Raw genomic sequence first — 23,509 nt, forward strand, 5'->3', positions numbered from 1 at the left:
ATGTCAGGCAGCAGACACACACCACCTGCTCTAGTGACTTTTACTGGTGCAAGCAGGTTGGAAACAATGGAAGGGGCAGAAGGACACAGCAGATCTTCTTGTTAGCAGTTTGCAAACTAACTTCAAGGGTAAGATACATGACCTTGCTGTTTTGGTAGGCCAAAGGAGCTAAAATGCATAAATCGCAAAACTCATGAAAAACACAGTGTGAGTGTGCAAAAAATGTTGAATGAAGTTTGGAACTGGACTGCATGAAAATGTTTGATGTAGTCACCCAGGGTTTCTGGACTCTTTGAAGCCTCAGTCCTGGTGTTTCATTGAATACTCATTAAAATGAATGTAAGACCAATAAAATATGAGTGATTCCCTCAACAAAACTGACTATTCGTTTTGGGTGGTCTGCAACACACATAGAGCCATATCATTAGTCAGGTAATTACATTATGCAATATTATGTTCCAGATCAGCACACACACAGCTCCCGTGCGCCGGAAATTTAGTTATGAAGACCAAAAATGTGTTTCGCACCAGGCTGTAAATGTGCTTGTTTCTGCTTTAAAGTTTGTGATGAGTGACTCACTCCAGTGGCCATTAGAGGAACTGCAGTTTTCTGACTTAATTGTGTTTCATATTTAAAGTTGATTGATCTGTGAGGTCACATCAGCTTGCGGAAATAAATATTTTAAAATCCAGCACAGACCTGACACCGAACCTCAAAGATGAGAAAAGGCTGAGGGACAAAAATCAGAACTGGACTGAAAAATCAGTGAAAACAGATCTGATGGAGTCATGAATCTGATCTATAGTAGAACATGGGGCAGCTCTGTTATGGTTTTGCATTTCAGCCTGTGGGGTTCTTGTCACAGAACCATTTGGTCCACTGTGTAATACTATATGGCAGCACAACTGCAATTGTGCTAAACATCGGCCAAAAAAAATTCAGTAAGCTACATCAGTGTCTACTGTTTACTATCATAGCCAAGTGGCTAACAAATGCAAACAGAAGTTTTCACTATCTGTACTAATTAATGTTATCTTGTTGCATCCCTGTTGTGGTCAGTGCTATCCTCTATACTGTTGCATGCTGGGACAGCAGGTTGAGGGTCACAGATGCCAACAGACTAAACTGATCCACAAGGCCAGTAATGTTGTGGGGATGGAGCTGGACTCCGTTAGGGTGGTGTCAGAGAGGCAGATGTTGTCCAAGATAAGAACAATCATGGATAACACCTCCCACCCACTCCATGACATGCTGGCTAATCACAGGAGCACGTTCAGTGAGACTGAGATTCCCAAAAAGCACCTAACCTCTGTTAATTCTTGATATGTATAATTGAGTGATCGGAATATATTAGTGCTGTTATATTAGCGCGGGTTGGTTATTAGATGCTGCTCCAACCAGCCAGTGAATAACCCGCTGCCCCGCCCTCTCCTTCCTGTGCCCCAAGCAGCAGGTGCACCTCGCATACGGAATGCGCCCTTCCAGCAAGTGGGCGATAGAAAATCGAGCGGTGCCTATGCCATATGCCATTCCCAATATGCGCTCATGATGTTGGGGCAGCATGAGTACGAGCATCTCTTTTTTGCCGATGCCCGTGATGCCGCCCTGGGCAACTGCCCATGTCACACATGTCAAAAACCGCTACTGACTGTGAGCAGCGCTGGCTTTAAAAGACTAAACGAGACGGGGGGAGACGAGGACACAAGAGAGCCAGGAGCAAAATGTTAAGATTTTATTTACAAAGTCCTTTTTGTATGTATTTTTGTTTGCTTTCATTTAACTTACAGAAAGTAAAACACAAAAAAACAAAAACAAAAAGAAAACAACCTCGACTAGTCAGTGTAAGCTTGAAGGAACATCTGGAGCTCTCTACTGAGGAGACAGAAACTAAAGGAGGCAGAAAGAGGGAGAGGGGGGAGGAAAGAGGCAGAGCGTTTCCCCAGACAACCATACAAAAATTAAACAAAAACAAATTCCTCTGAAAAAATATTTCTTTTAAAAAGCTCTGTTGGCAAAAAAAGACAACACGATTTGCCCTGAGCAGGTTTGGCCTTGGCAACAGGAAGAGGGAGGAGGAGGAGGGTGGGTAGCTTTTTTTTTTTTTTTTTTTAAGATTGGCTTTAACACAATGATGTCATCAGAGCAACGAGCTACATCACAGACCGATGACATCAGGGGAAAAATAAGGAAATGGGGTTGGGTTCAAATTTCATTAATTCATTTATTAACTCCTCATGTTTTTATTGTCTTGTAAAAAAAATAAAAATAAACCACGCCCACATGCAATCAAAAAAAAAGTTAACGAGAGACATTTATTCTCAGGAGGAAGAGGAAAACTGACGTAAAGTCTGCGATGTTTTGTTTTTTTGAGCTTTTCCAGACAGGTGATGCATTTACTGCCCACAAACAAGAGTTGGAATTTAGAGTTCAGATAGTTTCTTTCCTGTTAGCACAAGTTTAGGTTGTTTTTCCCCCCATTTTAAATGTAAACTGTGAAAAAACAAACAAACAAATAAACAAACAAAAAACTGTCGAGCTGTATATTCTGATGGAAGATTTGCAGGTTTCCAAAGAAGGCGAAACATCCTCTGGTTCCAGCTTCTAAAAATGTGAGAATCTCTCTGCAGCTTCTTATTTTAATAGCTAAACAAACTCTTTTATACAGTTGATGGTGGGACGAGAAAACAGATACTTTTTTGTTAAAGTGTTTTCTTCTTTCCTGAGTTCACAAAAAATAAACGTGCTGCCATTAAACCAAAAGAATAACACTGCGGCAAAAACAGAGGACTAAATGGAGGCTGTAAGTTGTTGATGACAATGTGAAAAAAATTTGGCTCAACTTGTGGAAATGAAAGTATTTAAAAAAAAAAAAAAAAAAAAAAAAAAAAAGCAAAACAAATAATTAATGAGGCGTTTTAAACAATAACGGATGTCAATTGCTCTGCTAGAGGCAGGCGACAAGCGAGGAGACCAGTTTCAGAAATGGGACGTGGCCCAGAGTGAAAGTGGGAGGAGGCAGAGGGGGAAGAATTGGCAGCAGGGATGAGACATTTACACTGAGGGTGGATAAGAGGTCAGCAGGGTTTGCGGGGGTCAGGGAGGGGTCTCTGCAGGCCCTCATTCATCATCGTCATCATCATCCTCGTCCTCGGGGTCCCTCTTCCTCTTTTCTCCTTTGGCTGGAGACGAGTCCTCATCTGCAGGAAGAACAATGGGAGTCTTTTATTTGGCTGATTAATTACTACTTGGCTACACCTGACTGAACCAACTCAACAGACACCATCAGATATAAATGAATGTTGAGTGTTCCTCAAAACAAAGAAGTAATAGTGAGGAAAAATACAGGTTTACTCACCATCCTCCTCCTCATCTTCATCATCGTCTTCTTCCTCGCTGTCCACATCTCCGTTCACCTCTCCATCCTGCAGGGACAAAGACTGCTGATGCAAACTCACAGTGCCTCTTCTGAATCAGTCGGAAAGTCTGAGTTCCCAGTTGGAAATGTGTTGTGGAACGCTCCCTCAACTCGGATTACCCCGTCGGAAAGTCAGAGCAGACTAATGTACCACAAGCTAACAATCAAAGTTTTACTGTTTACTGAACGTAAACTGTGAACATTTAAACTGTACTGCAAAAGCTGTGTATTTTTGACCGACTCAGCCATGCGCAGAACACTGACCAGCCTCTACTCATGAACATGAGAAAAAGCATGATGATGTTTTACTAGTGACGCCTGAATGGTTTTACTTTGCTAAGAACCAAACAAATCCTGCCTTTCGTTGCTTTTACTGGAACCACCTATAGTGTGTGGGGTTGTTATAGTAAACTGTGCTTGGCGTACAGCTTTTCGTCAGACTTTGTGTAAGTGTTTTGTCGCCGTATTGTTTTTAAGTGTAGCCAGTTTCCTTTGTTGTTATCAAACATGATGATTTTTAATTTTCGTGAACAAGAATTAAGGAGACCCTCTCCTGACTCATCAAGCGCAGCTTCCCTGTTCCTTTCCAAGCAATCTGTGTTTAACCTACGGACACCTGTCGGGTTTTGGAGGACTACATGAAAGCACATGTGTGTACCTATAAACAAACAGAGCTGTTGTATTATAAATTATCCATATGGGTGTTTACACAACTGCACGGGTCTCCTGGTGGGAGCCAACCTGCCTCCAACCAATCCCAGTGTGCCTGCAGTCAGTCACTTTGTCGAGGAGTTTACAATTAATTATTTATATATGCAGACAGATTCCCAACATGCAGCAAACGCTGAGCAACTCTTGTGTCCCTGAATGCAACCTGTCTGCAACACGTCTCTGTGCAGTATGGCACTTAACTGGTTGCATTCTGGTTACATTTCTGAGGTTCTGGCTGGACTTTTCAGAGATTCATCACGAACCTTAACATGTAAATGCCAACTTAACCTCATTAAATTGCAGACTGACTCCATCTTATTGTAGTCTTAATTAGAGATGGCACAATACCACTTTTTTATGTCCGATACCGATATCATAAATTTGGATATCTGCCGATACCGATATGAATCCGATATAGTGTGTTTTTTAATCAATAAAACGTTTTTTTTAATATCTTGCTGCATTTTGTATAAGTTTATACTCAAGTTTAAATAAATAACAACACTAAAGCTATTCTGTTATACCTGTATGTAAAAAATACACTGCGCCCAAAATATGTCATAGTTCAGCAACACTGATCAATCTAATAAACTTAAACCTGCTCCATCCTCCCTATTCTGGTATTTTAAAGAGTACTTAGCAAAAATATTAAGCAACCTAACTAATAGGGTTGCAAACTCCCAGCAAAAAAAAAAAAAATAAAAAATAGGGAACCACCCTCCACCTCATGATGCTTAATCAATGTAATCAAATATAATTTGATGCAGGGGGAAAATGCACAAAATAAATTATTTTTCAAGAATAATTAAATAGATTCAACATCTTTCTTCAACAGAATTGCAGACTGCACAGATGGTATCTTCCCAAAGGAAAAAGTACTATAGCTTACTAGGGTATATTAGACTTAACAGTTACTATATACAGTAATGGACTTCTATATATTTTACATCAGATTAAAACTTTGGGTGTAAGAGTCAGATAATTATTTATTAAAAGCTCGACATTTTAAATGAGAATAAGAAAGAAAAGTATGTCTTTGTGCCCCCTTTTCCCTGTTCATGCCCTATCGGCCCCCCTGGCTAAACTTTGCTAGATCCACCCCTGCACAGTTACCAGCAGTCAGCTATGTAGAAAAGGATCCTGCTGTAGAAAGTAATAATAAATAAATTCTAACAACAGCTTATCAAGCTTAAACGTGCTGCTGTTGTTCAGCTGCTGGTATCCTCTTTCTGGTGAGAAGTGGGCCAAAAACTAAGAAGAGAGACTGACTCGCGACAGAAAAGCCGATCAGCTGATCATTAAGCAGTTTCAAGATTGAAGTAGCAACAGGGGAGAGAGGGGGGGGGGGGAAGAGAGAGAGAGAGAGAGAGAGAGAGAGAGAGAGAGAGAGAGAGAGAGAGAGAGAGAGAGAGAGAGAGAGAGAGAGAGAGAGGGGCAGTCCCTCCATATATCTGTTGTTAAGCTTAACGTGGGAATGCTTTACAGACATTCAGAGATGAACTTACACATTTGCTTTACTTCTCTCTGGGATAACTTCCTCGGAGATGAAATGCTGGTTTGCTAGCAAGGCTACAAATACACACAGCCGCTCTAACACGTGATGCATATTGCTGCGACGTGCTACGGTTATGAGCCGAGTTACGCCGTGTAGCAAGTTTTGTGATGTGCTTTTTTGATATTTAACGGATCGGATTACATTTTTTATTTCTCGCCGATATCCGATCCAGTAATTTGGGTCAGTATCGGACCGATGCCGATACGTAATATCGGATCGGTCCATCTCTAGTCTTAATGCACCAAATTCACAGGACAGAGGGCATTTGACTGTGATGCTGTGATGAAAGTGGTTTTAGACAGCATGTGGAGGACAGACGAGCAAATACGTCACAGATAAACAGAAGAGACATCACATCTTTCATTGTTCTTCAGCATTTCTATGTAAACGTTACTGATTTAACTCCAAACTCACCTCATCATCACCGCTGTCGTCGTCTTCGTCGTCCTCCTCAGCCACTACGTCTTCTTCATCCTCCTCTTCCTCTTCCTCAAAGTCCTCTGACTCGCCCTCTGCAAAATAAAAAGAACTATCTTAATATTACTGTCGCTTTAATTTTCTCTCAGCTTTCTAGAAATCAAACCTTCACCTTCTTCGTCCTCATCGTCGACGCCGTCTCCCTCGCCCTCGGAGTCGGAGGCCTCGCAGTCGTCAATGTCGTAGCCGTCCAGGTAGGTGAGCTGGGGAAGCAGCTTGAAGATGGACTCCCTGTAGTCGGCCAGGTTTGTCACCTCGCAGTTAAACAGGTCGAGACTCTTCAGCTGGGGCAGCTTTTTCTGGAGGGACAAAGACGGACATCCGATCAGTTTTCTGAAAACATTTTCAAAGAACTAATGAAGAAGTACAAAGTGCTGCCCTCGTTTGGCTACAGCACACGGTGTGCAAGTTTGCTTTGGACAGAATACTGACGACCCACAGCTCTTGTGCACTATTATGTCACTACAAGCTGAAACTGCATCATGGACACCTGAGACCAGCACATATATTGTATACCTACATGTCAGTATAAGGATAACAGAGCTGCTGACTGTCGTCCATGTTGGCTGTTACTATAGAAACTGTTTGTTTATATATACATATATAAATGTGTTTGTGTGTGTGTATTTCATGCTGTTATATGATTTACTGATGGTCACAATCTATTCACATACAAAGGCACACAGCAGTGATCTGTCACTTCTTTTTTAAATAACGATGTAGACTCCACCCACCAGCGGCTCCAGGGTGCTGATGTCTTTGAACTTGTTCCCGCTGAGGTTAAGGTGCGTTAGGTTCACCAGCCGCTCTGCCAGGACCTCCAGACCACCCGATATCCTGTTGTCACTGAGCTCCAACTGCAGAGACACAAAGAAAAGCTGTGAATCAAAAAATCAAACAGAAATATATATATTTTTTAAAAACCTGGTGATATCGCAGCTTTATATTATTACATCATTAGTGTCTTTTATTTTTAGAGCGCTGACGGGACAAAAAGAAAGACGTGAAAAGCCATCAAACTGTGTGACAGTTGAAGCCAAACACAAAGCTTCTCAACCCTCTGCTGCACCAAAAAGCAAGCAAAGTATACCAGAGGCAGCTGTCCACCGGCTACGTAACTGAGAAATTCACCAATAACAAAACAATCAAATTTGAATCACCTTTCAGAAACTACAAAGAGAAAACATGCTGGAAAAGGAACTGAAAGCTCAGCAAAGCTGAACATCTGCACCTTCTTCAAACATCTACATGAACATCTGGTTTCCTGACGCTCTGCAGGCCCTCTCACCTTTTTGAGTTTGGCCAGCTTTGGGATGTCTGCGACGCTGGTCAGGCCGACGTTGATGAGGCTGAGCAGTTCCAGATTCGAGAACTCTTCTGTGATTCCCTCAATCTTTCCTTCGCTCGAGCGACAGTTATCCAGGACCAGCTCCTGGACCTGAGGGGAGAGAAGGGAAGGCGTTAATCCAGCATGGCTCAAAGTTGCCAACCGGGTGAAAGAGTGGATAACTGTAAACTCTATTTCTATTTTAAGCAGCATGTGAGAAGAGTGACACATTAAACTGGTTACAGTTTGACTCTGTGACTCTTCGCCACTTTTAACCCTGAATGTTTCATGTTTAGCCTCCAGTTTTCAACATATCATTTTCAATTTTTGCGTGATGGTTGATACAGTAACAGCATGTTGTAATAAAAAAATAATAAAACATCAGCTTTTTTGAATACACTGTGTGCTCTTGTATGTTTAATCTAGTAGAGCTTTTCCTCTCTGCTTACTTTGTTGTTTATGCAAAAGTAAAAACTTCATTATAATAATCTGCAGTTGTCCTTCCACACATACGCAGGTATTTATAGGGTTTATGTTAGGGGTGGGCGGTATAAACGGTATACGGTAGAAACAATATAAATTTGGCCAGCGTTAGAGATTTTGACTATTCTGCTCTACCGCCATGTTGATGGTGTCATCAAGCTGCGCCTGTTTTGGTCGAAAGCATGGCAGTGGCTGCAAACAACATCATCTGCAAATTATGGCGGGCGACAGTAAAAGCAAAGAGATGAAGCACTTTTGGAATATGGGCAAAAACTGCGCTTCCTCCACTTCCGTAACATTGATTCATTAATGCTGTATTCCATCACAGCTGCTCTATTCCCGTGTTGGTGCAGTATATGAATGACTAACCTCGTATTGTGGATGAATAATCTCAGTTGTTCTCCTGACTGAAGTTTGGTCTGTTTATAGCATCCTGCCATGTGATTGCATTTGTCCCTGACCACCAGAATCCCTCATGTTAACTTTTATCGAGTGGAAAAAAGTTAGCGTTCATCCTTCAGCTTCACTGTGGTAATGTTATACTAACGTGGCTGTTTTGCTAGTCATCACGTAGCACATCATTATATACCAGCTAGCCCAACTTCAGTAACCCTACAAAAGTCACTACTGTTTAGTTTTCTGTCTTCATTTATGTTGGAAGTGGTAGCAGAGCTGTACTTTTTCATTTGTTTAGAAATCTCTCAGTCAGAACATGGTATGTCATGTTTAGGTGGAAACTAGCGAGCTAACTTCCTGCTAACTTCTAACTCTGTTAAATTTAATAAATTCTGTTTTCATGGATGCCTGGATGTTAAACACCCGATAAAGCAGCAATGCTGATGATTTGATTAAAGATGAAAGACTTTAGGCAGTTTTTAACTCTCAGTGATGCTGCAGTGTTTGTTTGATTTTGGGACCTGAACCAGATGGAGTTTAGGACCCAGATTACTCCGCGAGGTTCCTGACTACAGCAGCCGTAATGCTCCAACAATCCATCAAGCGGTGCTGCTTCGTAGCTTACCAAAGTGGTACTGAAACATTTTTTGACAGATTACTGAGTGCCATGTACCACATAAAATCGGTTCGAGGTCAGTGAGCACAACCAGAATTCATACACAAGCCACACTGTTGATTTTTGAGAAAATTAAAGGATTTTAAGCGTGCCTTATAGTGTGTAAAATACATTATACAGAAGAAAAGAACGTATCACAATATATATTGTTACCGCACATGCTTTAAATCAGCGGTCCCCAACCTTTTTTGCGCCACGGACCGGTTTATGCCCGACAATATTTTCACGGACCGGCCTTTAAGGTGTCGCGGATAAATACAACAAAATAAAACTAGTACCGGTACCGAAAAAAAGAAGATTTATTCATAACACACGTGAAAAGACCCAGGAAAACAGAGTTAACGATAACAAAATAACGCTGAAAACCATACATTTCACACCGAGCCTCAACTCTTGCGGCCCGGTACCAAACGACTCACGGACCGGCACCAGTCCGAGGCCCGGGGGTTGGGGACCGCTGCTTTAAATTATATCTTGATATGGAATTTAGGCCATATTGCCCAGCCCTAGTTTATGTTTTGTTTCTTTCCCCTGTGTGTTTTGATCCTTCGTTCACATGTAAACAACTTTTTAGATCACCGAAACTCTTCCAAGTTGAAGTTCTTCAGAAACTCCACTTCTGCGTTTACATGTGGATGAAGAATCTGCAAAATCAGTCGAGCTGCCGCTGTAATCTCGTTGTCGGCTGGTGACATGAAACAAATCTGTAACCTCAAATGACTCACTTGATGGTTTGATTAAATAGCGAAGTCAATGTGACTAATTCATTTTCCTTGTACTGAGCACTGCCTAACGGGTGAGGTGACTTTAAATAGAAAGCGTGGTTACCCACAGAAGCAGCGCAAGAACACGGGAGTTTCCACCGCGTTTTCATTGAAACATGTCGGTGTTTCATTGTATGATCACAGCGCCTCCCTTGTAATAAAACCCAATCATCCCCTACGTATAAACAGGAGGACTTTTGCAGAATGTTAAGCTGACACAAGACACCATAAAAGATGGATGAAGCTTCAGTCTATAAGATGCAGTATTTTTAGTCACCACCAGGGGGCAATAACACACGGCAGCTTTTTACTATTAAATAGTGGTCTGTATTAAAAATATGCAATGGCTTAATTAGTTAATGTGCTAGTATTCCTGGCGTAGTAGTGAAATTTATTTTCAGCCAGATTTAAAATGTACAAAAAGCATAATCAGTTAATAATTTTCACTCATGTGAATAATGTGGACAAAACTTCAACATTTTTTTTCCTTTCTCTGAGCGCTGCCTTTAGTGGGCACCACAGCAAAACCTTAAAGTGTCCACCTCATACCTGAATTTAGCTTCAGCTGGAAATCTGGAACAACTTGATAACTGATCGCCCTATACTTTGCATCCTCCTCTGTGGTCTTCCTCCTTTCCTCCTGCCTGCCAGCTCCATGTTTATCACCCTTTGTCCAGTATATCCACCATTGCTCCTCTGCACATGACCAAACCATCTCAGCCTCCAACTGGCTTTCCAACTTTGTCTCCCAAACCGAACTGTCCCTCTTGTGTTCTCATTTCTAATTTTGTCCTACCCTGCTCAATCAAAACAGAAACCTTAACATCTTCAGCTCTGCCTACTGTCTTTTTGACCGTGCCACCATCTTTAAACCATACATTGCAGCAGTTCTCACGACAATCTAGTAAACTTTCCCTTTCACTCTTGAACCTATCTATCACTCCAACCACATTAGCCCAATTAAACATTACACCAAATCCAAGAGTAGCTTTACATGATTTTTTTTATTGGTTCAAAAACTTCTGAAATGGCCACAGTAGGGAGATTGGGGACAGCCAAAAGGAGAGAAAAAAAATAAGAAAGAGAGAGAGACACTGCCTAATACCTGAGCATTGAGCTCAGAGATTACCTGTACATACATTGCCCTCAGCATTTAAACCTTTTGAAATGTTTGAAATACAACAGCATTACATGAAATATGTTATTTTTAAAAACCACCAAAACACTTTAGGTATATATCAGTTTATTTGTTGTAAATCTTGTCATTTTCAGGTGTTTCCAAAAGAAAAACACACTAGGATCCTACAGAGGACACCTGTGCGGTTTCATGTTGGAACGGGGCCCGACCGAGGCTCTCTGTTTGTAAACTCATAGCAACACGTGACGCTGCTAGTTAGCTCTGTTGCTAGCTGCGTGTTATTACCAGCCTCTCCGCTCCGCGGAGCCCTCACTTATCGCCCCAAATTGATAAGGTATTGCGGCGGAAAATGTCTCTCATTACGGTGGTTCTATGCGAAATGATATGAGTAAACGAGTGTCGTAAATTCGGGCCACAACGATTCAGCCACTTTATAAAAGTAGCGCTAGCACGCCAATGGCTACGCGCCCTTAGCGCGTTTACGCTCGCTGGATCCGACTAATCTCTGGAAACGCGCTCGCGTAAACAGTTATTTTTAAAAAGTGACTCGGTGAGTTGCAGAAAAATATTTTTAACAAAAAGTTAACAAGGAAATAAAATGTTAATACGCAATGGGGTTTATTAGAATTAAAATACCATCTATCGACTTCGAAATAAATGAAATTCTAGAATTAGCCAGGCCCGAAAGACGTCGATTATATTTTTATTTCCCGATAAGCAGGCGGTTTTAAGTTAATTTTCATGCGTGGGGATTTTCATTTAAATTTTAATAACTTTCAAGAGCATCAGTAACATGAATAAAACGAGAAATGCGTGGGCATAAAATGAAAACAACGTGGTAAACAACTGCGTGACTGCGCTGTTTGCGAGCGGCGATAACAGCTTCTTAGTTGAAGGGAAGCAGCTAATTCAAGAATTTCGCAGACTTTGTGTTAGCTTAGATCTAAACTTTAGCTTTTTTTAGATATGCTTTTTTATCACTTTTTCCCCCTCAAGCTGCAGACACGCTGCCATGTGCTCGCCACCCCTCCTCCTGCCGGTCTACAGCAGATCAATTCCAATAAAGAAGCACACAACCCGAGAGACCCACCTCCGATGGCGACCGGTGCCTCAGCTCTAAGGAGACCCTCTTCTTCATGTCCATTTTCCTCCGGTTTTGCCTGGCTTTGGTTCTTTACGTTATGGAAAGCTTGTTTTCTCTCTCGTCCTCTCTTCAGCATCAACACGCGGAACCGGAGTGAAGCTAGCCACAATAGATACTCGTCATTTCCGGGAACGGTTTTCAAAATAAAGTTGTGGTTATGTGGGTATAGCGGAAGTAGAAACAGTGCTTATTCCGCCCAGAGGTTCGCACACTTTACATTCAGGACATGCACTCTATAAGTCATCCACGTACATGCTCTGATTTCGTTTTATGAGATTATCCAGCGCGTGTGAGAGTTATACGTTTCATCTCATTTTAGCGGGAACACACGAAACCTCCTTTCGGTTCTAGTGTACTCGCTTTAGCTTGACGCATGCTCGGAACGCTCCAGTGGCGCGTGTGGAAAAGTGGGTCAAACCGTTTGGTGCATTAAATGCCTGAATTATAAATCAGATATTCAGCCTTCGCACAGAAAATGACTAAAATTAATGCAAATAGGCCAAAACATTTAATTGCGGACAGTATTTTTAAACAGTGATAATAAAACGGATTCAAGATTGCTGGATTCCTTAAACCTTACTAGGTGCTTTATAAATTCACCAATTTTCCTGTGATATAGATAGTTTGAGTTTTTTCAGCTTGAGCTTGTAAATTTCGAGTTTCTGAGGTGGTCTTGAACATATCAGATATTGATTTGTAAATGGAGGGAAACGGCAGCACTAGGAAAACAATACTCTACAGCGCCACTATACTGTCATTTGGAATCATTACACAGATATAAAAAGTCGACCACGTGCAGTAACTTAACTCTAAAAGAAAAATCATATCTCATTTATTTCTACATTAATATAAACGATAATGAAGAATTGCTTATCACTAGCAAAAAATGTCTGGCATGTGAGATAATTCACTTTCACTATGACTTTATGACATTTTTCACTACACACTATAGCCTTTACTTATTTTTTTATTATTATTATGATTATTATTATTATTATTATTATCGTTGTTGTAGCTTAATGTATCATTCTGGTTATCATTTTTAACTTACAACATAATATATTAACAGTAATTTTGAAAAAATGTGATTAAAATGCAGATTAAAACTGTTGGCTCATGAATTCATTTTTTTCTTTGACCTGCAAATTATGTGCTATAGACTCAAACCGAAACATTTCCAATATGAAATTACAGGAAGGATTTCAAAACTAGCCATCATTGCTGGTTGTTGTTGCAGTTCCACTTTTGTGCAGTCAGTGGTGCTGTAGCTCTTTGTCTGATCCCTCCGTTTATCGACTCATTGTGAAGAACAGATTGGAGTCTTGTTTGCACCGTGTCATCATAGTGTTAATCTTTATTGTCATTACATTGTAGTTCATCTTCACGACAAGCAGTTATACATACAGTGGTCTTAGATTATATCATTGTCCAATACGAGGAGAGCAACAGTTAGAGTTAGTATCACAGCTAGATTTTTTCCATTGACCAACCCCACCCCCAACCCCCCCAAAATACCCCTTCATCCTCCCCCCAATAACCACCCCTCCCATACTCAACACCATACACCAATGTATTGACGACTGTCAAATATGTCACAGGTGCCTAACCATTAAATAGGACACAGGAATAAATAAATTAATAAATAACCAAATCAATACATACAATACATATATAAATAAATAAATACCAACAAGGTGTGTATATATTAACATACACACAAGTAGCTCACCAGAGGACAGCAGGTTCCAAAGTCATAGGGCCATTTCATACAGCCACAAGGCATAAAGTATTATTATGTAACACAGCCACAGTTCAGACCCCGGCCACATTATTACACCCCAAAAATCATGGTGCAGAGATTAGATTTAGTTTTGCAAATGTTTCTTTGAAGCAGGTCAGCTCTCAGAGGCAGACCCGCTCCCTTGGGATAAATCCTTCTGCTTGAGTTAAACCTCACAGGTGGAGCCTCAAAAAAGCAAAAAACAGCTCGAGTTAAAAATAAAACACCAATTTTTATTTAAATATACTGTCATCCTTGGTGCACAAAGGAAAGTAGCTTACATTAATTGTTTTTCGCAAGTGGACACTCTACACCTCAAATCATAACCTGTTGATCAATCAAGTAGTTAGATCAATCAAGCCCAGTTTATTGGCGTATGCTGCCGTCTTTGAGCCAAGCAAGACAAGCAATTCTTTATTTCTCTGAGATAACTGGCTGTAGCTTCAGGGGTTTCACATCACTCCAACACTAATTCTGAAGCACAGAGAGTATATATGCTCACTGGTCACTTTATTAAGTACACTTTGCTACTACTGGGTTGGACCCACCTTTGCCTTGAGAGCTGCATTAATTCTTCATGGCATAGATTCAACGAGGTTCTGTGAACATTCCTCAGATATTTGGGTGCATATAAAAAGAAAGCATCGCACAGTTGCTGCAGATTTGTCAGCTACGCCCCATTGTGACTCTCGTCTTCCACCCAAGATGCTCTATTAAATTGAGATCTGGTGACTGTGGGGAACCATTTGAATACAATGAACTCTGATCACCCATCAGAAGACAGTCAACATCAATACTCAGGTAAGCAGTCACATTAAATGATGCTCACCTAGTAGAAAGAGCTCAAACTTTGCCAAAAAAATATCCCACACAATATCACTCTATCACCAGCCTAAACTGTTAATACAAGGAAAGATGCTTTGTTTATGTCAAATTCTGATCCTATTGTCTGAATGTCACAGCGGATATTGAGACTGATCAGATCAGGAAATGTTTTTCCCTCTTCTATTGTCCAATTTTGGTGAGCTTATGTGAATTGCTATCTCGGTCTCCCGCTCTTAGCTGAAAGGAATGGCACAGTGTTACTGTTACTGTTGCCTTCCTATCAGCTCCAACCTTTGACCTTAACAAGACATTTTCACTAAGGGAACTGCCACTGACTGGATATTTTCTCTTTTTTTGGACCATTTTTAAAAACCCTGGAGATCCCTGTGTGGCAATAATGCCACATTCAAAGCCATGTGAATATTGTTTCTTCCCTCAGCATTATCTAAGTATTCATAGTCATAGTGCATAAAGGCACTGAGTTGCTGTCATGTGATTGGTTGATTTTATATATGGTTAACAAGAGGTTAAACAGATGTCCATAATGAAGTGGGAGGTGATATTAACTATTGTATCTTACTGTTAAATTATACACCATCTTTTTAGTTCATTGTTGCTGCACACTGGTGGAAACCATCAGCTATGAGAAGCCCCTAAATCTTCTAAAGCTAATGTTAGCAAGAAAATAATTAAGCCCGTAATTTCTCCAACCAGTTATCACAAGACACCAATAATACTTATACAATTTCGCAAATGCTTTTTTTTTAGGTTATTAACCTGCTTATTAATACATAATTAATGTAAAATTATTATTATTTTTTAGCAGAAGTCCAAATGTAAAGTATATTAGAATCTGCCAGCTGGTGCTTCTCAAGTTTAGCCCCAAACAATGACGGTGCTCCTTTCAGAACAGCTGTACCTCTGAGGAAAGACTGGAGACCTGCAGCTTTTGTTTGGAGTGTCATGACTGATCTCTCAACTGGAGAGGTGAAACTGACTTTAGGTAGGTAATGTGGCCTAGGTCTGACTCTTACCAAGGTGAACAGGGGAAATGGAGGGTAACACTGTAAAAGTCCCTCATTGAGGTTAGAATACATGTCGCCATAGAGGGCAAATCGCAGTGGAAGTAAAACAAAAAAAGCAAAAATAAAAACATCATTCAAAGAAATAAAAAAAAAAAGTCTTAAAGCACTTTGTAAGTTGAAGAAGAGTGCCATATGAATTTTCAACAGGTCAAAGAGTACAATAACTGAACAACAAAAAACAGAAGAGTAGCAGAGTTAACCTAGGTTCACTGCACTGCAAGACAAAAGCCAGCAGGATGAACATCTCCCCCTTCTCTTTCTCCCTTTTTGAACGTTTTGTCTTTTAAAAAATCCATCTCAAAAAGCAGACGTGAAGCGGTCCAGTTGCATGCAGCTCACACACATTCGACAGAGACTCAGAAAAATCAGGTTTTCAGACACAGAACTTACCGACAGAATAAAGTAAAAAGAAAACACTGAACATATGTTTGCACCAACCAAACCTCCGTCTTTTACAAAAACCTGTAACATTTAAGCAAAAGCAGGTATATGGCAGAAAAAAAAATTGAAGACTGGAAAGAGATTATTATAAAGTTTTATTTGATGATTGTATTGTTTTCATGAATGTGCTTTGGCAATGGAAGAGATGTCTTAGCTCTTTGATAGATAGATAGATAGATAGATAGATAGATAGATAGATAGATAGATAGATAGATAGATAGATAGATAGATAGATAGATAGATAGATAGATAGATAGATAGATAGATAGATAGATAGATAGATAGATAGATAGATAGATAGATAGATAGATAGATAGATAGATAGATAGATAGATAGATAGATAGATAGATAGATAGCTCTTCCTTTGATGAAACCTTAAATTTTATTGTTCCATCAGAACTTATTGCCTTTATATTCAGTATTATTGACAGTTTATAGAAGATACTGTTTAGTCTGAACCAGTACTTTTCTTTTTTTACTATTATTATTACTATTCAAAAGGATTGTATAGTAGCTTTAGGTTTTCCCGTCCTTCAACCAAACTTCTATCAAATATTTTATCTTGACAAATATCTCAACTAAAGCATTTTGTTTTTGTTGTTTTCTGTCTTGCCTCTGTCACACTTCTTAAGTATCTGTGCCATTTTAGGTGGCATACACTTTCTCTGGTATGTGTCATGCACTGATTAATCATTAGACTTTAGCAAGAGAAGGCAATAAGATTGTAAATATAATTATAATGGTCATGATTTTTTATATCTGCTTTTTAAGCCTAACCTCATCAGCCATCTCCAGGTCCAAATGTCCTTTCTGAGCACTGTTTCTGAGCAAGGTCCAGATTCCGATAAAATTATCAGTGTGGTGTTTTCCAGGTGTTATAATTTATTATCCAGGCATCCATTAAAACAGTGATCTATGGGGGTTTGGCAGAGTTAGCAGTAAGCTGACTTTAGTCACTGAGATAGTTGTCATTTAAAGACTGTATACCATGTTTTTACTGACGTCTTTCTGAAAAACTATAAACATACAGCACTTCTGTAACTCTAGATGCAAATGAAGACTGCTATGTAAACTAGCAGTAACATATAGAGGTCACTGAAGTTGGTTTAGTTGACATAATGATCTACTCCTTTGTAGCTAGCTACAGAGCAATAGGTAGGCTAATATCAACACATCAGCACAGGGATGAGGATGTAGGATGCGGCTTAAATTGTTCTCAATAAAAATGTAAGAGGATGCGCTGCTGGCAGATATAAACTTCATATGGAAGACAGAAAACACTGGACACAGATAAAACATCAGCCTAGAAGTCAGAGATGACACCATCCACTACACATGAATAATAATCAGTGTGTTACTTCATGTTTTGGATTGCTTAGTATGAAAAACTGTGATCCTAAGTTCAATGTCTTGAGCTTTGATACCTGGAAACAGGGTTTAATACCTGATTACTTAACAAGCAGACAATCAAACCCGTCATTTTGCCTAAAGTTTGGTAGAAACCGTAAAGATTTTATATATTTTAATATGGTCCATGTTATACATGTAAACCATTAACCTGCTAATAGATCTTAGTATGTTGATTTTAATAGTATAAAATGATCATATATGTTAATGGTCTGTAAGTAATAGGAAAAAAAGATTGTAGTATAACCTGTTTAACATGAAAGCCGCTCTTCTGACGGAGTATTCTAGAAAAATTCGGAATATGTTATATTTCTCTGTTGTTTTCAATAGCCTATATGTTACATTTAAGATGAGGTATTCAGTAATCAGGCACTAAATACTCTAACGTATTCTGCTCAACACTGCATCAACAAAGCACGAGTACAGGAATGTTAAGCTAAAGGCTAGCTGGTTAGCCACTTCTGGCACATTAGCATCAGCCGTGCTAGCACAGATTCCTGCTGGTTCATAAATAATGCTCAGATAGAAAACCCTAGAATCCTAAGATTTTTTTTTTAAATTATTCTTAAACTCTGTACAATAAGTATCAAACAGTCCGTTTTAAAAAATGTGTGACTGGTAAATTACAACTAGAATTCAAAGCAGAGATGACCAAGGTGTTATTGTTTTCCTTTATCAATTGATTTGACATAAACCCAGAACTATACTTAGATGCCTATTTCAACAAGTAGCACATGTAATTATAGGTTTGTAGTCCTGTCCTCTATTTCGAAGAGAGCTCTTAATATTACTAGAATGTTTCAGTTATTTAAACTGAGTCATCTCTCTAATTGTGAGTCCAGATCTTTAAAAGTCATACATTTATATACAAAACAACTAAAGTGTTATCCTCAAACATGATGTTTTCCTGCTATCACCTGGTTCCACTAATGTTCTTATGTAAACGTATGGTTTCCATTTTCCTTCAAACGTAGTTTTGTGACTATCTCTATATAACCTAACCTAAAAGACATAAATCAGTTGCTTTATCAGAGAACCTTTAACAGTAAATAATATCAACCTTTTTCATATGGTCGTTGTCAAAGTAGACTCCTTTACACTGCTTTTAACAATACTGCAGATCTGTCCAGAAACTGAGAATAATGAGAAGCATTTTGACATTGTAGCCATCCTGCTAGATGCTACACATCGCGTTTGCAGCAGGGAGCTACCACCAACACAGAGTTCTTACTAACATTTAACTATTCCAACAACTGTTTAAGAGAAAACTAGAATGAGATATCTGAAGCATTTGGCTAAAGAATGGTATAATTATGCCTGAGATTATGACAACAGGTTCAGAAGCAAAAAAGATGTCACGATCGTAGGGTTAAAATAAATAAATGAGTAAATCTTGATTTTAGTGAGATGTTTAAGGGGATTAACAACATTCTAATATGACAAAATGTATCATTCTATGAACAAGAAGGCAGACAAGATTCTAAAACTTGAGTGCAACCTAAAAAAAAGTTTGGTCATCAAACAGCAATTTTGGTCATCACGCATTACTTTGAAGGTGACAGCTGGTTGCTGGTGAGTGTTCCGGCCACTGGTTGCCTAGGTTACCTTCTATTGTTATTCACTATCAGGTCATATGACAATACAGATATTCTTCACTATTTATTGTCTGTTGGCTCTCAGTCATCCAGGTCACTGTAGTCTAAGGAGCTTGTAAAGAAAAGCGTCTGGACTTCTTTAAGTTTGTTGATGATGTTTCACCTCTCATCCAAGAAGCTCCATCAGTTCTTAGAGTTGAAGAAGCTTCTTAGATGAAAGTCCAGAAGCTTTTCTTTCCAAACTCAATAGACTTCACTCTTCATTGTTATATATTTCAGTTGCTCATCTGGAAGATGAGAAAAGTTTATCTTGGATCCCATCCATTTCCCATTGCCAGTGGTTACTTTGGCCATAGTCGCTTGAAGTCACTGAATGTCACGGACTTCTTATGGCCTCTGGTTGCCACATTGCTATGAATCAATTCCATTGTGTGCAACTTTACATTATAGATATTATTCAATGCAGATGGTTTAGCGAATGACTTCCATTGTGAATATGGCACATCTGAGCTGCACTGACCTTTGTATGCCCAGTTAACTGCCATTAAACACAGCTATAACAGACAACTGGTATCATGACCAGGCAAAAATATAGTATATTCTCCCTGGTAAGCAATTTGAGCTATCAGGATTTTGACATTAAACAATGTGAATCTGGAATTTAGTATTAGCATTACAGCAGGTTTCATGACAGCAAAATGTTTTGATCTTGCTTTACTGTTTCAATATAAAGCTTAGCAACTAGTGTTAGAGAGTTTTAGTGTTTGAGACCAAAATACTAGAAATTTTTCATTGTCAAATAACAATAAAGTTGGAATTTATTGTTTCCAACTTTATTGTTGGAAACAATAATTTATTGTTGAAATATTCACCAAGGAATTTCAGATACTTTGTTTAGTGGGAACTATGATCATGTAAAATAGTCGGGCCCCTAACAGCACTCTAAAGATTAAAGCGTAGATGTGGCCGTGCCGTGCACGGAAGGCGGATACACCCGCCGACTTAAGCATAGCGCCGGATCACGTGATGGTTGGTTGCTGTGGTAATTTTGAGCTGGCAGCGGGAGAGTTGCAGCTCTGTGTGTTTGTGTGTAAATAAATGGTGCAAAGCATGTTCATATCACCTGGTCTGCTGTGGTCATTCACAGTGGTGCTGAAACCCAGGACGGGAGGCTCGGCAGACTCAGGACTGGGCCAGCAGAGAGAGGAGCTGGTGCAAATGGTGGCTGAGCTGGCAGCCATGCAGCGGGAGCAGGCAGCGGTGTGTCGCCGGCGGCAGAAAGAGCTGCAGGACCAGGCAGAGCAGAACCTGCAGACAATGAAGGATCTGGTGGTGGTAATCCGGTCCTGCCCGACACCGCCGCCACCCCCACAGGCGCTCCCCGACACCTCTGGGGTGGCCGGCCCGCAGCCTGTCACCGCACCCTTCCTCACTCCTCGGGTGAGAGTAGCTTGTGCCCGGCAGGGACCGGCTCCCATTCCTGCCCCCATTCCTGCTCTCCGGAGGAGGGACAAGGAGCAACTGCTGGGCCCACCACTAGCTCACCCACCTGCCCAGCCCGAGCTGGAGGTCAGCGTGGGAGGAACTTGCTACGCCATCGCTGGAGGTGGAGGAGGCGTGTGAGGGTCCCCGCCAGCCGGAAGCGGGGGTGGTGATGGAGGAGCCGCGCGACGGGCTGCTCGAGCCGGGAGCAGCGGCGGTGGTGGTGACAGTGAAAACAGAGGAGCCGCGAGGGGCTGCTTCAGCCAGGAGCGGCGGCGGTGGTGGTGGTGACGGAGGGGCCGCGCGAGGAGACGGAGGTCCCTGTGCCAGGGGAGCCTGCTCAATTGGACGTGCACGCCAGACCAGCCTCACCCCAACCAGTGGCCGGTGTACACCGAACATCTGCTCAGCCGCCTGTGAGCTGGGGCTCACGACCGTGCCAGCCGCGCCGCGTCCACCTGCCACGCGGCTGACCTCCGGACCAGCTTCGCCGGCGCCGCTGGGTTCACGGGCGGCCACCTGAACTGACAACCCTTGGCCAGGGCCCGGGGTCCGACGATCCGGGCTGATCCCCCCCTCCCGCTCGTTGTGGTGGAGTAGGTTCGGCCGGATGTCTGCCCGGCCTCAGTCGGGCGATGGGGGTATGTGGCAGGGTGGGGCCTGCGGTGCCATGCAAGGAAGGCAGATGCACCTGCACAGCATCTGCAATCATGCCCCGCTGACGGGTCCTGTAATGGTTAGTTGTTGTGGTATTGTTGAGCTGGCAGCAGGAGAGCTGAATCTCTATGTGTTTGTGTGTAAATAAAGGATGCAAAGCACGTTCATGTCATCGGGTCTGCCATGGTCATTCACAGTAGACTTTACTGATACTTCTCAGATTGTTGGGTAGATATTAATTGTTGTAACTAGTGCTCCCAGCGTTAATCTCGTTAAAATGGCATTAATGTCATTTTAATGAGATTAACGCTGGGAGCACTAGTTGTAACTGTTCATCAGCTACTACATGTGCTACTGACGTGCCTTTTGGCAAGGGAGTATCACCTCCCAAACTTAATTATGTTTCTGAGCATCAGTTATTGAAAATCTGAAGAAATCTAAAATTGCTGTTTTTTAAAGCCATCTAGCCACACACAGTCATGCATGCAAAAGCCACATATTTAGACAAATCAGCAAGCTCCTACTCCACAGAGTACAAGGAAACCACAGTATATAGAAAGGAAAAAACAAACAAACTTCTTTCTCACTATGCATACTGGAATGTTCAAATGTGTATCAAAACAAAACAAAAACAAACAAGGCTCTGTTCAATAACATTCATCTGTGGCTGTGATGGCAAATCAGTGCTGCTTGGTAAAAAAGAGTAACCCAAACTTCTCCTTTTCATCACTTGAACTCCTGCTTAGTGATGTGTTGAATGAGTTTCTTGATCCTCAAGCCTCAAAACCCTCCTAAAAGTTCCATTTTACAAGATAAATGGGTTTAAAAACAAGTGGATAAATGTTCTCTTTTCCATTCTAGCAAGACCAAGCTTACTTCAACATAGTCAATCTTTTTTTTGGCTGGATCATGCATTCAGCCACTGAATTGAAATGCTATGCAGTGTCAGCAAAGGCAGAGGGTGTTACAAAAAGAGCTAGAAAGAGGTTGAAATATATCTAAATCGTAAACTCTATGGATCTGTGGCTCTGGGTTGTTATTTTGATGGTCTACAATCTGGACTATGGAGCCTTTCTAAAAGGTAGTGCTACCCAATGAAAGAAAATAACAAGACAAGAGAAAGTAACAAAGATAGACAGCTGGTAAAACTGTGACAGTTTCTGAAAAATCTAGGTATGAAAAAGAGCACAAGAAGGCAAGTTAAGGTAGAAAGAACAGTTACTTTTAGAGAAATACAGCAAGAAAAGAAGAAAGAAGACAGTCTCACAAAAAAGCTGTCAGGCAGCTAAAACGACAAGCAGGAATTTGTGCTGGCTTGATCATAAATACAGTAAGAACAGGTCAAAACGCACATACAGACACATACATGCACATACATATACACCGTGCCTTATTCGCAAGTCTCCATAACCTCACAGTATTCTGTGCTGCCCGGCCAAGCACTGCGCTATAAAAGAACATCATCTCTTTGTCTTTTCATCTCTTTCAGTCCCTTGCTTATGCAGCTCTCACGCTATAATCCTCCTCTCCCTTTCTTCTTCTACTCTAATCGCTGTTCTACTGCCGCAACTTATGCATCCCATCTCGGGCTTCTCTCTCGTTTCAGTCCATTTTGTGAAAGCAGAATTGCACAGAAGCACAGAAGAAGAAGAAGAAGTAGAAGGAGGGCGTGGTTTGTTGTTTATGCAAATACAGGCTGTTTTCTGGGTGTCTGGATTGGTCGAGGGGAAGGGGAAGGTTGGTAACAGGACCTAATGAGGGAGCGGCACCAGGATATCCACATAATTGATGGGGAAGAAGCCCGACTGGCCGTTGATCATACCCTCGTACCAGTTGTCATCGATCTGATTGGTCAGGGTGATGACATCCCCCTCTTTGAAGCCCAGCTCACCTTCATTCTCTGGTTCAAAGTCGTAGAGCGCTCGACAACATGGCTGGTCCATAGGGGCTGTGAATGGACAGAAGCAAAACATAGCGAGTCAGTTTCACTCTCTATGAGGCATTTTTGGTTATCTGGTTTGTTTTGGTTTAGCTTAATGACACTGTTACATACGGGGCCTATTTTGTTTTACTTAAGAATTTCTTGCTGTGCATTGAACGGGGCTAATTTGCTGGATATCAACATAATGGTTTGACAAAGCTCACCTGT

The 23,509-nt window shown here is 41.0% G+C and overlaps 2 protein-coding genes across 2 annotated transcripts in view; both read right to left on the reverse strand.

Annotated features, from left to right (window-relative positions):
- Positions 1-1,718: 1,718 nt before the first annotated feature.
- On the reverse strand, positions 1,719-12,380 carry LOC146522903 (acidic leucine-rich nuclear phosphoprotein 32 family member D-like). The gene is made up of 7 exons (XM_085142376.1): positions 12,034-12,380; positions 7,448-7,597; positions 6,894-7,016; positions 6,272-6,458; positions 6,097-6,194; positions 3,357-3,423; positions 1,719-3,198 (listed from the first exon to the last, which is right to left on the reverse strand). The coding sequence occupies exons 1-7, from the start codon at positions 12,085-12,087 to the stop codon at positions 3,119-3,121; spliced, it is 759 nt and encodes a 252-aa protein (XP_084998502.1). The 5' UTR covers positions 12,088-12,380; the 3' UTR covers positions 1,719-3,118.
- A 4,668-nt stretch (positions 12,381-17,048) lies between these two features.
- Positions 17,049-23,509, reverse strand: part of LOC146522904 (endophilin-A1-like) — a 56,586-nt gene continuing 50,125 nt past the window's right edge. The window contains exon 9 of the mRNA XM_085142012.1: positions 17,049-23,308. Coding sequence (XP_084998138.1) covers positions 23,112-23,308 — 197 coding nt within the window. The 3' untranslated portion in view covers positions 17,049-23,111. The remainder of the gene's footprint in view (positions 23,309-23,509) is intronic.

This window comes from Neolamprologus multifasciatus, chromosome 3 (assembly GCF_963576455.1).
Source record: "Neolamprologus multifasciatus chromosome 3, fNeoMul1.2, whole genome shotgun sequence".
Classification (NCBI taxonomy): Eukaryota; Metazoa; Chordata; class Actinopteri; order Cichliformes; family Cichlidae; genus Neolamprologus; species Neolamprologus multifasciatus.

Bases quoted from the DNA above. Each gene is read 5' to 3' on its own strand.
- LOC146522903 (XM_085142376.1), bottom strand. From the start codon at position 12,087: ATGGACATGAAGAAGAGGGTCTCCTTAGAGCTGAGGCACCGGTCGCCA. The intron at 6,459-6,893 runs GTGGGTGGAGTC...TTGTCCCTCCAG, and splicing joins TCAGCACCCTGGAGCCGCTG to AAAAAGCTGCCCCAGCTGAA. The intron at 6,195-6,271 runs GTGAAGGTTTGA...TTTATTTTGCAG, and splicing joins CGACGATGAGGACGAAGAAG to AGGGCGAGTCAGAGGACTTT.